Source organism: Lepidochelys kempii, chromosome 8 (assembly GCF_965140265.1).
Source record: "Lepidochelys kempii isolate rLepKem1 chromosome 8, rLepKem1.hap2, whole genome shotgun sequence".
Lineage (NCBI taxonomy): Eukaryota > Metazoa > Chordata > Testudines > Cheloniidae > Lepidochelys > Lepidochelys kempii.
Window position 1 is genome coordinate 43,795,508 of NC_133263.1, and position 17,547 is coordinate 43,813,054.

A 17,547-nucleotide genomic window follows, 5' to 3' on the forward strand; every position below is an offset into this window, starting at 1 on the left:
TTTCTAAAAATGTTTGAAATATGTCAAAAGCCTAAGTCTATAGCAAATATGATTTCTCAAAGAAAACCTTGAAGTCTCAAAAATAAATAAATAAATAAATAAATGAAATCACACGAGTAAAAGTGCAGACAAAGTACCTGACAAGTTCTGTAAGAGGAAAACATTTTCATTCTCTGGTCTATTAAACACCTGAACAGAATTCCCCAAAAATTCACTTCTGGGATGGTAAAGTAGTCTCAGACCAAATGGAATTTTTTCAGACATTTAAAAACACCTGAAAATAGGATCTTGAAATGGAAGTGCTTCCTCAGCAAGAACGGCACTGTGCATTTAAGTCTGCAAGCTGCTGAGAACTCCGGCCAAAACCAGCTACACACTTTAACATGTGCTTAGCTAGAAGTACGTGTGTAGTCCCAGTAAAATCAATGCAGTTACACCACAGTAACCAAGAGAAGAATCCAGCCACTTTGTGTTTATCTTAAAGACATAACAGAAAGTCAAGAACAGCTACTATGCTTGTTCAAACAGAAATGAATGTAAGTTTAAACATTTTGCACTTAGTGACAAGCCCACCTAGTGAGGCAGACATGAAGGGCCCACCCTGTCAAGGGAAAAATGCAGTTAATCCCTAATTACTCTACAATGACAAGTCTTTTAGATTTTAGAATTAAATTCTGACTACTCTACCCAGAACAAGCTATGTCTGAATCACAAATGAGATCTGAAGCCCACTAAATAGCTCATGATATGCCAAACACCATACATATCAAGAGCCAATTATATTAATTCCATTCATTTGGTCTCAAGCTATTGCTGTATGACTCTTCCTTCTTTGCTGTTTCTTAGCAACACAATTTTGCTCTCATTTGCAGTGGATAAAAATGGGTAAATATTTCCACAGACTCCAAAGAACATCAGACCAATTATTTATTTAAACTGAGACACTGGTGTGCATAACATTTTCCAGACAAACAACAAAACCTCCACAAGGAGTTTACAAGCTAAGGCCCCAATCCAGCAAAGACTTATGCACATGCTTAACTTTGAACATATTTACGTTTTTTCAGAATCAGAACCTAAACGATTTCTAACACAATAAGCTAAGCAGTGGAAAGGGGCTCAGGGAGGGTTATAGCCAGTAAGATATTGTGAGGTCTTCTTATTGTGTATGCTGTCATATACACAATCTTTTATAAATTACATTAAAATTTGAGTGGTAGCTGTGTTAGTCTGTATCAGCAAAAAGAACGAGGAGTACTTGTGGCACCTTAGAGACTAACACATTTATTTGAGCATAAAGCTTTCGTGGGCTAAAACCCACTTCATCAGATGCATGCAGTGGAAAATACAGTAGGAAGATTACACACACACACACACACCATGGAAAAAATAGGTGTTGCCATACCAACTATAATGAGAGTAATCAGTTAAGGTGAGCTATTATCAGCAGGAGAAAAAAACCTTTGTAGTGATAATCAGAATGGCCCATTTCCAACAGTTGACAAGAAGGTATGAGAAACAGTAGGGGGAAAAATAAGCATGGGGAAATAGTTTTACTTTGTATAATGACCCATCCACTCCGTGTCTTTATTCAAGCCTAATTTAATGGTGTCCAGTTTGCAAATTAATTCCAATTCAGCAGTTTCTCGTTGGAGTCGTTTTTGAAGGTTTTTTTGGTTGTAGATTGTTCTTTTAGGTCGTAATCGAGTGACGAAGGAGATTGAAGTGTTCTCCAACTGGTTTTTGAATGTTATAGTTCTTGACATCTGATTTGTGTCCATTTATTCTTTTACATAGAGACCGTCCAGTCTGGCCAATGTACATGGCAGAGGGGCATTGCTGGCACACGATGGCATATATCACACCCATTTTTTCATGTTCTCTGTGTATAGGTCTTCCTACTGTATTTTCCACTGCATGCATCCGACGAAGAGGGTTTTAGCCCATGAAAGCTTATGCTCAAAGAAATGTTAGTCTCCAAGGTGCCACAGGTACTCCTCGTTCTTTTTATTAAAATTTAAGACAGTGGCCAGTAATGATCAGGATGGCTAGCAACCAACAACAGGAACAAGCTGTTTAACTGCTACAAAATAAAACCAGTAAGTGACAGAGGAAAAAAAGAGCCAGTTCATTTCTGTTTATTATTTGATGTTCTGGATTTTTGGTTTCTGTTATCACTTTTTAATTCACCATCTTTGTAGCCATGGGATTTTCCATAGCACCAGCGAACATGGAACCAAAATGAATCATAGCGTGTGCGATTCGCTGATTTGCTATCCAGTGGTTGCCATGGGGATGTAGTACCAGAACCCCAGGTTCCCCTCCAAATCCCTAGAGGGAAACAGCCTTAGCACACTTTCATTTAATAATTCCATTGTTCTCTGCCCTGAAAGCCACAGCTTTTCTAGGGCTTTGGGGTTTTTGTTTTTGTTTTTAAACCTAGAAGCATTTGCTAGAGAACTCTTGCAGAACCAGAGACTATGAAATCACAACATGAGACTGAAACCCCAAACTGAGAAGGGAGGGGATTTTCCAGTAGACTGTTTAAAATCCATTACTTGTTTTTGTTAAATCCATTCACCCTGTGAAAGATTCAGCCTTCATCATTATTATTTATTTATTTATATTACCTCAGCCTAGGAGGCCCAATCCTGGATCACGATCCCATTTAAGATAGACACTGTATACACACAGAACAAAAAGATGGTGCCTGCCCCCATGGGCTTACAATTTACCCAAACTCTCTACATCTCAGGGCTCAGAAAGCTTACCTCCCCAATTCTCTAGACCTCCGAGGGGTTATCAAGCAGAAACTGGAAAGACAAGACTTGATATCTGGGATATTTCTATGATAAAGACAAGCAAAAAGAACTTTTCAGGCCTTCTTTATACACAATAAAGAGCAAGTTGTGTCCCCTTTGCCCAGCTGCTCTACCTCACAAATGGGAAGACTCTGGGAACTAGAGGATCAGAATTATCAAGGATTTCAATGCTTTTGATGCAACTGAAAACTCCCCTGTGAAGAGCACGGGAACTATCTGTGGACATGTCAACATTAGAAGCACTTTACCAGTATAGCTATACCCATATACTATATTATGCCGGCAAAGCACTCCTAGTGTGGACACAGCTTATATAAACAAAGCTGCCCTTTTACAGGAATACCTTACCCCACCACCCTCAAACAAATCTAGCTATCCCAATTAAAATGAAGTTTTGCTTTTATAATTAGGTCCACACTAGGGATTTCTATCAGCACAGCTATGTCAATCAGGGATCACAGCTCTTAATACTCCTGACCAATACAGCTATGCTAGTAGAAGCCTGTAACGTAGACACAGTCTGTATTTTTATGAATATTGTGGAAACCTCTATTTGATTATGAGTGTGTGACTTCTATAGAGAAGCCTAAGGGTTAACTCAGTCCTATGAGGCTCTGTAAGACCACAGGAAGGCAGATAATGAGGGTGAATTAAGCCCAATCTCCAATACTTGATGAGAAAGATAACTATCAGTACCAGTGGAACTGGTGGATCCAGCTTGTAATCTTCCTCGTCTATAGGGTCAGGAGGAAGTTCCAGTTGCTCTCTTGGACAAGAGAGGTGATGTGACACCCTATTAGGTCACACAGTCCCTGGGTATCATGCACAGGCATTTCATGGGCACCAATAGGAAGGTCAAAGTTGGGTTGTGGAGGTCCCCAAAGGATGGGGCACCTCCAGTCCCAAGGAGAGTGTCCTGGTTTGGGTAGGGGATGCTGGTTCCAGGAAACTCTTGACTTCCTGTCTGTACAGATCTTGTTGGTGGAAGCAAGGATGGTTCCTCCAGAATATCTGATTTTCCGATTATAAGAAGCTCAAATCTCGCTCAATCAGCAGTGCCAATGGTTCTGTCAAAGTTAAGTCATGGCTAGTAGACAGGAAGGGGGTAGACTTCTCCCAGAGCCAGTGTCTCTTGGTGGAGTCAAAATCTCCCTGGTGAGGTTCAGTCCTGACAACCAGTGCAGATCCAGGAGAACAAAGACATTCACTGAAGTGGTGTATCTTTCCATTCTCCTTGGGTCACCCACGGGTTTGTCAGCCCATACAGACAGAGCTGAAGTAGGAAGGTTCTGATTTGGCAGATCCACAAGGAACTGGGATGGTACCCCCAGTGGCTAAGGCTCCTGACGGATGCTCTTTGTTGGTACTAGCAGTCCAAGGTCTCTTGATCTGGACAGTACTGCTAGCAATGGCACTGCCAGTGCAGAGTCCGGTAGCAGCGGAGCCTTGCTCCTATGCACCTTTCTATCATCAACATCCTAAGCCTTTGGAAGCTGGGCATGAAGACCTGCCCGACCTGGACGGGGTGAGCGTGGGATCTGTCCTCTTTGGAGTGGACTTCGAAGCGGATCTCCTCTTGTGCTTATGAGACTGTGCCCTGCTCTCCTGCAGAAATCCTGAGAGGTTCCACAGGTGTAGTCTCCTGCATTAGACTTCATGGTAGGAAGCGTGCTCTTTGATCACTCTGGCCAATGTACTGCAGGGTTCATCCAGCCTGGGTCTGATTGAGACCTCTTAGCCTTCTCCATTAGGTGCTTTTTAAGCCAAAATGCTTGCACCTATCAGTTCCAGCTAAGAAAGGAGTGACAGGTGCTGCACCTGCCAGAGATATGCACTTCTCCCAGGCAGTACAGGTGGTCATCACTGATCAGGAAGATACAGAGACAGGAGATGCAGCTTTTCAAGCTTGCTATACTGTGCATAATCTAATTCCCATTCTGGGAAGCCAGAGGGATCCCCAGGGTGGGGATTCTAACTACCCACTAGCTATACTAATAGAGTGGTCTCCAAGGTGGTGCCCGCCAGGGCATTTTTGTTCACCCACAGGACACCCCGCTGCCAAAATGCTGCAGCCAAGTGCAGCCACCAGAGAACCACCCGCCAGAATGCCGCCGAGAAGCGTTGCCGCTTCTCGGCAGCATTTCAGCGGCGATGCTTCTTGCCACTGCCACTTCTCGGCAGCATTTCGGTGGCCAGTTCTCCAGATGCATTTCGGCGGCGGGGTGTCTGGTACCCGCCACAGTCTTCTGGGAATAGCAATATGCTATTCCCACAGAAAGGGGGACCACTGTACTGATAGAACCATTAACACTAATTACACTAAAGATAACACTAATAAACTTTGAAATATTTACAGGTTTGAAGACAAAGGAGAAGTTCTGGACACTAAAGTTTCCAATTCAAGCCATACAGCAGTAAGAAGGAACTGAAGAGGTGGTCGGTTCACCCAGTGCTACTCCATGGATCCTAGATGCAGAACACAAGCAGAGCAGGGGCGCAGACACGGATCAACAGACACTGCTTTCAAAAGTTCTCAAGTCTCAGGTGCATGGAGCACACATGTACCCATAGTGGAATGCACAGAGCAACCAGTTCTCAAAGGAGGCTAAGTTTACGTAAGGCAATATGCTTTAAGCCTTAAAGCTTTTGTTATTTTTAACCTTTTCTCTGTTTGTGCTGCTCCTATAATAAATAAAGCAGACACTGTTTTGAACAAGCTGTTTTCTGTCATTTCTGGAGAAGATTCCATAGCAGGTGTCAAAAACAGATATGGTTGGTCAACATGGAGTACTGTAGACTGGTGATCCAGTCTAAAAGTGCGGTGAATCAGAGTTCCACTCAGAGAAATGCACATATAGGTCTGCCACTTGAAAAAAGTACCCAAAAAGAGATTACAGATGAAGTTCACCCCAAACCATAACATCCTCCTGAAGAGAATAATTTTGACATTTCTCTCTCTCTCTCGTTGAATATTAGCACTACATTTTTAGAGCTGGAATAGTTATACACACGGATGTATCAAGACAGTTCTTGTTCACAGTACTCCTTGAAGTCATGTGTTCCTTTTTTTTATTGCTCTTGATGTTATTTTGTTTAATGTCAGACCATTCTCTACAGGCCTAATACATGGAATTTTAATTCTTAAAACTACAAATAAAATCAGAAGAGCAAGCCCACATGGATTCACTCCACACAGTTGCTCAAGTGAGCAGGACTTGTAGGAAGAACTTTGCCCATCTAGAAATGCTGATGAACCTCGGACACCCAGGAAGGAGAAGATCAGACAAAGGGAGGGGTGTCGCAGGACTTTTGTTGTCTTCAAAAATCTGTAACTCTCAGAGTAAAGTCTCTGCAGCCAACAAATTCCCTTACCAAGCCTGTGTTCCATCCTTTCCTACCACACAGTCCCCAAAGGGACGAAATTAGAAGTCAAAAGTGCCCACAGCCTAGATGGAGAGCGTGCAAGCAATTGGGAGGGGACGTTCAGGAGGTTATCGGGCAGCAGTGCCCCACGTCCCAGGGAAAGACGTTGGGCAAGAAGTCTGAGCCCAGGAGTGTGCTCTATGGCTAAAAACAGTGACAAGACTCTACCCTGACCTAGTTGGCTTGGAAGTGCATGGGACCCAGAGACTGGGTCCACTCGCATCTCACTGGTGAACATGCAGAATACAACTGGGCCGGTTGTAACACTTAGCACTGGCCATTTTAAAAATTTAGCTTGTGTGTCCTTTGGTGCTAAGAGCAGGGAGTTTATTTGGAGTAGGTATGTAAGTGTGGAGGGAGAAATCACCTTTTATAGAATCACAGGACTAGAAGGGACCTTGATAGGTCATCTAGTCCAGCCCCCTGCACTCATGGCAGGACTAAGTATTATCTCTAGACCATCCCTGACAGGTGTTTGTCTAACCTGCTCTTAAAAATCTCCAATGATGGAGATTCCACAACCTCCCTAGGCAATTTATTCTAGTGCTTAATCACCCTGACAGTTAGGAAGTTTTTCCTAATGTCCAACCTAAACCTCCCTCATTGGTGAGGCCTCATCTGGAGTACTGTGTCCAGTTTTGGGCCCCACACTACAAGAAGGATGTGGATAAATTGGAAAGAGTCCAGCGAAGGGCAACAAAAATGATTAGGGGTCTGGAACACATGACTTATGAGGAGAGGCTGAGGGAACTGGGATTGTTTAGTCTGCAGAAGAGAAGAATGAGGGGGGATTTGATAGCTGCTTTCAACTACCTGAGAGGTGGTTCCAGAGAGGATGGTTCTAGCCTATTCTCAGTGGTAGAAGAGGACAGGACAAGGAGTAATGGTCTCAAGTTGCAGTGGGGGAGGTTTAGGTTGGATATTAGGAAAAACTTTTTCACTAGGAGGGTGGTGAAACACTGGAATGCGTTACCGAGGGAGGTGGTAGAATCTCCTTCCTTAGAAGTTTTTAAGGTCAGGCTTGACAAAGCCCTGGCTGGGATGATTTAATTGGGGATTGGTCCTGCTTTTGAGCAGGGGGTTGGACTAGATGACCTCCTGAGGTCCCTTCCAACCCTGATATTCTATGATTCTATGATTCCCTTGCTGCAATTTAAGCCCATTGCTTCTTGTTCTATCCTCAGAGAGAAAAACAAGAAAAACAATTTTTATCCCTCCTCCTTGTAACAACTTTTTACACACTTGAAAACTGTTATGTCCCCCCTCAGTCTTCTCTTTTCCAGACTAAACAAACCCAATTTTTTCAGTCTTCCCTTATCTTCATTTCTTCATTCCCCAACATATTTTATAACACTCGGGCAGAGTTTAGACAGTATCATATGCTAGACCTTGTATGTGAAGTAGAGAATTTTAAATGGAAAGTTATCAAACGTTATTTGTCTGCGCAATTTGTTTGGCCACTGTTTCGGATTTCCCAGTTTCACCAGATCCAGCAGATTCCCACCCAGCCTTAGCTCGCTCCAGAGCAGGCTTTCTGCACAATGACATCTTTTTATTGGTGGAAGCATAACAGTAAATCTCACTACTCCCTCAGGAAGGCTGAAAGTTCATTAGTTACTCAATGAATAGTGATAGCAGCTATTAGGCACTCAAATATTTCTTAAAATGCTATTTGCCACTTCCTGGCATATTCCACGCACTGAGAGAGAACTCATACAGCCCACCCCTTTGCCTAAATTGTAGGAGAACCCACAGGTATTGTCTAGAAAGGGAAAATCCAGAAACCCACAGTTGCGATTTTAAATCCTACTATTATAGTACATTAACAATTGATGGGGTGGGGAGGACAAACAAAAAAAACCTGCTCACCGTGCAGACAGAGGCTTCATCCCTGATTTTCACTCTATTCACAGTCAGTAGCTGCTCCAGCAGGCTGATTCTGTTCAGGAGCCAGGAAAATGCCAGCAGTAACTCCCTGCTACCCTGTGAGCTGTCAGAAGGGAGCTGATAGAATTCTGGCCTGCCATAGCCATGGTACCATAACACTGACTTTACAAACCGAATTTGCGTGCCTGAAAAGTAGAAAAGCAGGAAAATGTGTCACATTGCACTACCCACCCTTTTCCAGGAACAGCTGCTTCCTGGAGAAAATTAACCACATTTCATATCATACTGAGGGTAAGGAGACTGATGTTCTCTGGTTAGGCATGAACAGATACAGTACAGGCAGCAAGAATTCAAGCTTCCCCTGTGCTGCCCCACCCTGACACACTGGAACCACCTCTATAGAGGGGAATAGAAATTCAGTCTCCAGACCCATTCAGCCCTTTGCCTCTCAGAGACTAACAAGGCCAATTTGCAACTGGCTTGCAGCTGGTGGGTGCCTTTCCTACTAGCCACTGAACTCAAACTGACCCTCCTTTCATATGGGCCACCAAACACGCTACAAGATGGCAACTCTTCTAGGTCACTGTTGACCTGAGGTGGATCAAAACCTAGAGATGAAAGGTTCCACAGCCTACTACAAATCTCTGAGCACTAGTGAGCAAATAAAGTTACAGTAGCATACATACAACAGGCACAGCAGGCTGCAGAGACTGCATTTTGTGCTCAGCTATATTCTCTTCTATTTTCCTTCATCATGGATTTTACCTGACAATTGCAATGTGACCTGAAGAGAGGTCTGCTTGCCTCTTTCACCAATAGAAGCTGGTTCAATGAAAGATATTACCTCACTCACCTTGTTTCTCTCAATTACAATGCAAATACTATGGATTGTAAAGCAAGAGTCACTTCACTAGGGGAGAAAGAGAAAAGGTTAAACCAACAAATAAAGTTTCTTCCCTTCCCAAGTGAAGTGTTTCAATATCTCCATGTTGTTTCACCACAAAGCATCAGTAAACCCAAACTCAGGGCCCCACGTAGTCAATGCTTAACTTCCATGTCCTCTATCACATCTGCATGTTCCTCATTTGCCTACTCCCTGTCACTAGCATGATAAACTTCTCGTCTGGTCACATGCATTGTGAGCTTTTTCCCCTGAATGCTGTTGACTAATGAAGCTCAAAATAACATAATGCCTGACTGCCAAAGAAAAAGCATGAATGGAAAGAAACACCTGTGACTCTAGAAAAGTTATTTGTTAATCTTAAAAAAGAATTCCTTGGGGAAAAGTGTCTAACCACATCACTTGAGCTGTGAAATGTTAAGGGAGTTTTGCATGCTAGGGGCAATCATACCAAGCTAAAACACAGCCACTAGAAGCCCGAAACTTGAACGTACTCGTTACATTCGAATAGCACTCATTACACTTAAACAGCAGCACATCCTTAACAGTAGTCACTAAGTAGCTGCCTGCACTGGCAAGAGCTAGTAAATCTACACAGGCAGTAAGCCCACTTCATTTCTCAATTTGGAAAGGAGAGTCTTTAAAAAGTGGGAGGAACCAAGCTAACTCTCAGCAGTGGACTGTTTTGAGCACTATATCAAGAACTGGCCTAACCTGATGACAGTTTGTGAACAAAATCATGAGAAAATAGATGGCTCTGTCACAGCCAAAGTTCTCAACACTGGGCTTAAGAGAAATGTTGAACACATGCTGACTACCCCTGAAGCCTATTTCTATAGCCTTGAACAAAATGCAGAGAAATAACTGTTTTATTGCTGATGGTGTTGAAATTTGGAAGGAACTGAGTGAGATCTTAAAAAGAGAAATATGCAATGACAGAGTTAAATTACAAGCATTAAAAAAAAAAAAAAAGAATGGGACAAACACTATCTCCAGCTCATTTTCTTGCAAATATTTTCAATACTTGGGTCAAACCTGAACTCCTGAAGAAGAGAAGTTGGCTATCGCATGGACATCCAGCAATCATCCCTCCATAATGCTAACCATAATAAACTTCAGAGCTAAGGCTGAACCATTCAAGAAATATATGTTTGCTGATGATGTTTTAAAGAAAGTCACATCAGTGACTTGGTAGAAGTCACTTAAGCACTTGGATTTAGAGACTGTTGAAGTGATAATCTCATTTTTAACTGCAGTAGCTTCTTCTGCCGGTGTAGAAAGAATATTTTCTTCCTTTGGACTAATCCATTCCCAATTGAGAAATCGTTTGGGACCTGAAAAAGCAGGAAAGCTTGTTTTTCTTTTCCAGATTATGAACAAACAGGAAAATGAAGGTGAAGACCACTGAGTTAGCTGCAGAAGCCAATATTTTACATTTCTCATGTTGACTTGCCTCACATAGTCTATTTAATTTTTGTTTTTGTTTTTTTTTAAATTTCATTTAATTATTTTAGTTAAAAACAATTTTAACAAAAACAAACCTGATTTTAAACAACATACATGTTTAACTAAATTCAAAAATTCATATGCTTGTTTTGTTAAAATAGGATGTTTGCTGTTGAAGAAAAAAATCCAGAATCCATAACATTGTTGTTTTAGTTAAATAAAACAATTTAAATATCTGTCTGGTGATGTTCTCCTCCTAATACAGCATGGCAAGAAAATCCTCCAAATACTAATGATTAACCTGTTGAATTGGAGATAGTTCACCTCCCAATGACTTCATAAATATCTGCTTCAGTTACCTTTGGTAAATGAAATAACCAAACAATCATTCGTTTTCTGATATAGCTGTAAAACTAATCTAAAAAGTTTTCAAAATAAATCACTTTCAAAATGTATAGTGTGTACCTTCTAAAAATGAAACCTACATCTGTCTGAGTTGTGAAGAATATGTATTAAGTTTATAAACCAACAAGAATGCACTTTTATGTAGAAATCGATGATTAAATCGACTCTTCCTGACTAGTGATTTAAATCAAATCCACCCTGTTTAAAAGAGTGTGAGATGTTCATATGCTATAGCAGTGATGGCCATATAAGTAATCTAATCTAATATAGATAGATGCACTCTGCCAAAAGAAGAGTGTGATAGTGTAGAATAGAGAGAAGAATGCTCCTTATATAGCAGATAATGCTAATAACTGCGGTACAATACCTGTTTTTTGGCCAATACTTTACTGAGGCACTTCATTAAGGTAAGGGAATTTGCACAGAATGGTTCTGTTGATCTTTATAATAAACCCCTCTCAGCATGCACATTTCACTTGAAAAAGACAGTTTAGTGAACACGGGCCAAGCCGTGATACAGCACTCATGTTGTGCCCTTCCTTTTTACGACGCCTGCAGAACCCTTCCAATGAATTACAGCTTTGTATTCAACAGAGAACTACACATTATTCTGAGTTTATGCATGCTAGGAAGAAAGAAATGTGAGTCAAGGCAAGGAATGAAAATGGATGCATTACTTCGTGTGCTCAGGCAAAAACCACCTGTAGAGATGTCACAAATCAGAGTTATTAAGGAAAATTATTGCTGCAGAAAAACAGTTCTGGTTTGACAGGTGAGAATGAAAGAGATACAATAGCTACAGAGCTCTTTTTGGCAGTATCAAAATTGCTACACCAAAAGATAACTGACACGTCAAAAGGCAGATCCCACTGGCATTTTAAGAGTTCATGCAGATTGTAAGCTAATGGAAAGAGCAGTATGAAGGTACTAGCCGTGACTTCATTAAAGTTAATGCCAGAGTTCCAATACAAGGCTGACTTTGACTCACTCTCTAACTTACTTGATGAAGGAACTATTGTTCTGAATTTTGGGGGTATGTGTGAACTTTTTTCCCCCCAGAAGTTTAGGATAAGAAATAATTATATAGAGAAAGAGGGAAAATATTCTCTTCCAAAACAGGATGACTTCCAAGATTTTCCAGCCACTGAACACTGGGGAGATTTGCTGGTGTGGTGTGGTTTGGTTCTAGTTTTGGGTTTTCTGCACAAGTGCAACAGCTCATTCATTTTAAACACACTGTCTGTAGTACATAATACTTTCTAAATGATTTCCCAAATTTGAAGTTATGTACTATCACTCATAAAAAATATGACAATCTTTTTCTATATGAAGTATAAAGTGACCATTGGTCACTCCATAATTACGATTGTTTAAAACAGAAGTTTGAATCCTCCCTAAAATTCACATACATAGTAAAAGTGACTTGAAAACCCATATGCTAGTTCACAAATTGGGGTACAGCCTGTAGTATAAATCTGAGGGTCATTTAATCAAAAGGTTTCAGAGTGGTAGCCATGTTAGGCTGTATCAGCAAAAACAATGAGGAGTCATTGTGGCACCTTAGAAATTAACAAATTTATTTGCGCATAAGCTTTCATGGGCTATAACCCACTTCATCAGACGCATGGAGTGAAAAATACAGTAAGCTGTATAAATATTACAGCACATGAAAAGATGGGAGTTGCCTTCCCAAGTGGTGGGGTCACTGTTAACTAGGCCAATTCAATTAAGGTGGAAGTGGCCTATTCTCAACAGTTGAGAAGAACGGGTTGAATATCAAGAGAGGGAAAATTACTTTTGTAGTGCTAACGAGGCCAATGCAAAAGGATTCCCAAGCCAATCTCTCTCCAAAATGACCAGTTTTTAAAATTTGGAAAGTCTATCACTTTTTTGGAACACATGCTGAATAAAAACACATGGGCAGAAACCACAGGATACTTGTATCCTTGGGATACCCTGCAAGAGCTAGTGTCTGGAACAATAACCAGTTCCAAAACCTAACAATAGAAAATAACTAGAGGTTGTTTTGGTCCTACAAGTGGCAAGGATTGCTCAGACCTCTGGCAATGCGCACAGACTCCAGGTCAAAACTCAAAGAGCAATCTCAGAGAAAATACTTTTAGTCTACAAGGTGCACTGGCCTGGGAGCCAGGAGACTGTGAAATCAAGTGTCCTCCTCCACTGACTGCTTTTAATATTTGTGTGCACTTCATAACTTATACTGACCAAGGCGTGATACTCCTGTTCTAGGGCCAGGAAATTATTACTTTCCCTCAATTTTACAGAAAAGGTAACTGAGAAGTTACACAAAGAAGGGAAGGATGGCCCAGCTGTTAAGGTACTAGTCTAGGTCTCGGAGACCCAAGTTCAAATCTGCTACGAACTTCCTGTGTGACAATGGGCGAGTCACTTAGTCTTTCTGTTTCCCAGATTGTCATCTGTAACATGGGATGTTGTGAGAATAAAGTACATCGATAGAACGAGGAGTAATGGTCTCAAGTTGCAGTGGGGAAAGTTTAGGTTGGATATTAGGAAAAACTTTTTCACTAGCAGGGTGGTGAAACACTGGAATGTGTTACCTACAGAGGTGGTGGAATATCCTTCCTTAGAAGTTTTTAAGGTCAGGCTTGACAAAGCCCTGGCTGGGATGATTTAGTCGGGGATTGGTCCCGCTTTGAGCAGGGGGTTGGACTGGATGACCTCCTGAGGTCCCTTCCAACCCTGATATTCTATGATTCTACATTAAAGATTAGGAGGCACTGAGATACTGCAAAAATGGGGGATACATAATAGAACACTGGTCTTGAATATGGCAGACCCAACTTTCGTTCACTTAGCCATGTGATACATGGGCTAAATCTGTATGCTTGGCTATCCTGCCTGTACCACTGCTTTAACCACTAAACCAGACTGCTTGAAATCAAACCAGAAAGAGACTCCAGGAATCCTAATTCCCAAAGTCCAGCAAAAACTGTGCAACTCACTAGCAAAGTGTGTGTCAACTTTCTGATTACAGGTTCATCATGTGCACATGAAGATCTCAAGTTCAGACTCTGCCAACAACCAATGTGGGAGCAATCAGAGTTCCATATGATGGCATTTCTATTTTCCCAATTTAATATTTTAAAAGTCCAATCAACCTGTAAATTAACAGATTAGAGGCCAAATTATGTGTTCAGCTATGCTTTCTGCATGTCTATCCCTATCAAGGTGCAAGAGACACAGCTGAATTGCCTTAGCACATAGGTGCACATGATGGAACTTCAGTGTTAATGTCTGTGCGTAGCAATTGAAGCAGCAGGGAAAAAAATGATGATCCTGTGATTAAGGCAGTGGACTGGGAACTGAACCAGGGGGAACCAGTGTTCAATTCTTGGCTCAGCCATGGATTTCCTGAGAGATCCTGGCCAAGTCATTTAATCTCCGCTTCATTTTCCACAACTGTAGGCTACTTTGGCTCTTCAGAAGCCTGACAAGCATAGTTTGACTCATGGAGATTTCAGGAGCCAATTTTGGCTGGTTTGGGGCTGAGAAACCTTCTAAGGCTGTGGGAGGATTCCACAGTCACGTCATCCCTGCTTTAGTGAAGGGGCACACTGTAGGGGATCACTGGGGGATATCTGGGGAAGGCATAGCCCTGGGAACTAGCACTGTGTCTGTTGTAATGTATATTTAAATACCAACAGTGATTAAGCTCTTTCATTTGACAAGATGGTAAAAGAGCCAACCTGTACGCAAGCTTTCTCTGCAACATGGTTCCTGATTATAGCTGTATTTTACATCCTCTCTAAAGTACATACACATAGTGGATTCCTTCTTCACTCCGAGACTTGGCTCTACAACACAGGCTGTATAGCTCTGAGGCACAGTTCATCCATTATAATCCGCAGCCCTAAGGTAGGATTTAATGGCACTTTACTGTGGAGTCAAGTGTCATGTTTGGAAGGAGAAAATAAGAGATTAGAGAGGAAGTAAAGCTGTTTTCTGTAATTATCTCTGAGCACTCTGGGGACTTGTAAGGCCAATGCACAGTGTAAATGCAACTGCAGTGACCTGTTAGGTAAAATGCACCAAACAAGCAAGAGCCTACAGCTGATGAGAGAACATCCAGCTTGCCTGACTGACACCTCATTAACATGGATAAAACAAGCTGAGTATGAATCAACAGCCATCTTCACACCTTTGATGCAAGAATTAGGGTCAATGGGATAAACTGAGATGTTGAATGGAGTCTGAAGCCCCCATTGCAGGGAATGGGCTGCTGAGGAAGGGGAGCTCTAAGTCCAGCTCAGGTCACTCCCAGAAACAGAGACAAACCTTACAAGCACTGGGTGGGAAAATACTTTATTACCTATGGTATCAAGCTCAGTCCATCCTCCATCATGGATTTGCTTTAGAAGAGAATACAGCAGCCTCCAAATCTGCAAGCTCTATGAAAGAACAAAAAGGAAACATCAGCATTCAGAACAGTTGCCATGTATTTGTCTTTAATTACTCAGCACTGGCCATTGTCTTGTATTGCCCTGTGCTTCCTCAGATTAATGGCAATAACGTGAAGATTGTGCATTCAGCAAAGGAAAAAGTGTTACAGGATTGTTGACTGCCTGGATCAATTGGGCACCTCTCACACACAACAGTACTGCTTCTAAAAAGGCACAGCCACATACTGCACACTTTATACTTACACTTGTACCAGTTCGTTCTGGGATGCCTGAAAGAAATGTTCTATAATGTTGCAGAAGCAGGGGCTTTAGGGTAATTTGTAAACACGAGGCATTGCATTGTGGGCTATTATTACAAGAACTAGCTCAACGAATGTAGTTAGAAGCTAGGATAGCACAGTTACAGACTATGACAGTTTAAGCCTTAAACTTTGAGGCAAGCCAAGGAATTGCAGCCAACATTTGTAAAATGCCTACACAAATACAAAACAGCCTATATGCAGAGGTAGGTCAAGGCCTTCCTGCCAATGGAGTTTCCAAAGCCCTAGTACAGAGGGGGCCTAAGATCGTTCAGGATGAAGGGAGGGAAGTATACTCGGAGTGACAAGTAGAATGTGCTGCACACCAGAGAGAAGTGTCAAGCTTCAATTTTGAAAATAGAAGTTTCCAGGAAATTCTCCAGAAGCCCTGAAAAGTTCCTTGCCTTGGACAAAATTCTAAGTAAGAGAAGACATGGAAAGAGATCATCCGACTGAAAAGAAAGGAAGGGTGGTATGGAGAAAATTTTGCTCTTGGACTTAGAAGATTATTTCCCTCTAACATAAATGAGAAGGGATCATGCATATCTGGCTGTTTAGGCTTTTTATTTCCCACCACGGGAGGAGGAGGAAGCTGGTGTCATTACAGGGATGGCGGACATATCATGACTAAAGGGCCTCAGGTGGGTTATGAGGGTACCTTCATGGTGGGAGGTGAGGAGGTGACATTACAGAGTCAAGGCTTCAGGGGGAATGTAACCGTCAGGCACGGGAGGGGGGAAGGTAATTCAAATTAAGGTAGGGTGTGAATTTAGAGCTCCAGAACTATTCCTGAATAACTCTGTATGTGGAGATTCTTAGTACAGAATAAGGGCAGCCACACATCGAGTTATTCAGCAGTTATTGCAGAATATCTCCATGTGTGGACAAACCCTTAGGTGGTGACATTACAGGGATCACAGCAAAGGGATGCCAATGCAACCAGGTGGTAACAAGCTAGCGAAGACCACCATGGAGAGCTGAAGGGCACAGATACACAGAGTTGTACAGATTAGCTATCCAAACAGTATGGAGGAATTATTTGAATTAGAACTAGCAAGTAACACTGAATATTCATACAGCACCATCCCATCCACACACCTTAGAGTGTTTTATACTGCTCACTGTTACTATTGCTCCTTTACAGCAGGCAAAACCGATGCACAGACCTTGTTGCCACTGGGGATTTGTTCCAACCCCACTCACTGGTGTAGCTGCCCAGTGCAGACTTTCCTACAAGCAAAGCTGTTACAAGCCACAGTTTGCACCGTTGCAGTGTGACCTGGTTGCACACAGGGCTGAGTGGCAAACTGTGCTTATATCAGCTGCACCCGTCTCACCAGGGGCTTGCAACTGGGCAGCTATGCCAAAGGCAGGAATACCCAGTATGAAGAAGGCCTGAGAGCACAAGGAAGTTGCCTAGGGTCCCACCACAGGGGGTGATGGTATGGGAGAAGAGATGACATTATAAGGGCAAAGGGAGAAGCAGACAATGTTATGGAGCAGGGGGGATGATGTGGGGTAACGGGGGCAAACCTAGGAGGCGGAGGGATATTGCTATGGGGCAGGGGGCACCGAGAGGGGCAGGGGTGCTGCTGGAGTGCAGTGAAGGGGCATTGTTAGGGGGCAGCGGTGCTGCTATGGGGCCCGGAGGGGCCAGTGATGTTGCCTTGGGGCAGCGGGGCATTGCTACGGGGCAGTGGGGGCGGGGGCGGTCCCGGCTTCCCCCCCTCTCACCGCCTCGGGCCGGTCGAACTTGGCGAGGCGGAAGGTCTCCGGGGCGGGCCGGCTCCCCGGTGGCAGCGCCCGGCACAGCGCCCCAATAGCCGCCGGCAGCGCCCCAGCCCGGCCCCGCCACATCCCGCGGCAGACTCCGACACCCGCCAGCTAGCGCCGCTCCCTCCGCTTAAACGGCGCCTCCGCGC

At 42.8% G+C, this 17,547-nt stretch overlaps 1 protein-coding gene across 2 annotated transcripts in view; it reads right to left on the minus strand.

Moving 5' to 3' along the window:
* Nucleotides 1-17,547, minus strand: part of TEDC1 (tubulin epsilon and delta complex 1) — a 161,383-nt gene extending 143,836 nt beyond the window's left edge. For both annotated transcript variants that reach the window (XM_073356246.1, XM_073356245.1), the window contains exons 1-3: nucleotides 17,360-17,547; nucleotides 15,236-15,314; nucleotides 8,115-8,317 (exon numbers count right to left, since the gene is read on the minus strand). In XM_073356246.1, coding sequence (XP_073212347.1) covers nucleotides 8,115-8,317; nucleotides 15,236-15,314; nucleotides 17,360-17,482 — 405 coding nt within the window. In that variant the 5' untranslated portion in view covers nucleotides 17,483-17,547. The remainder of the gene's footprint in view (nucleotides 1-8,114; nucleotides 8,318-15,235; nucleotides 15,315-17,359) is intronic.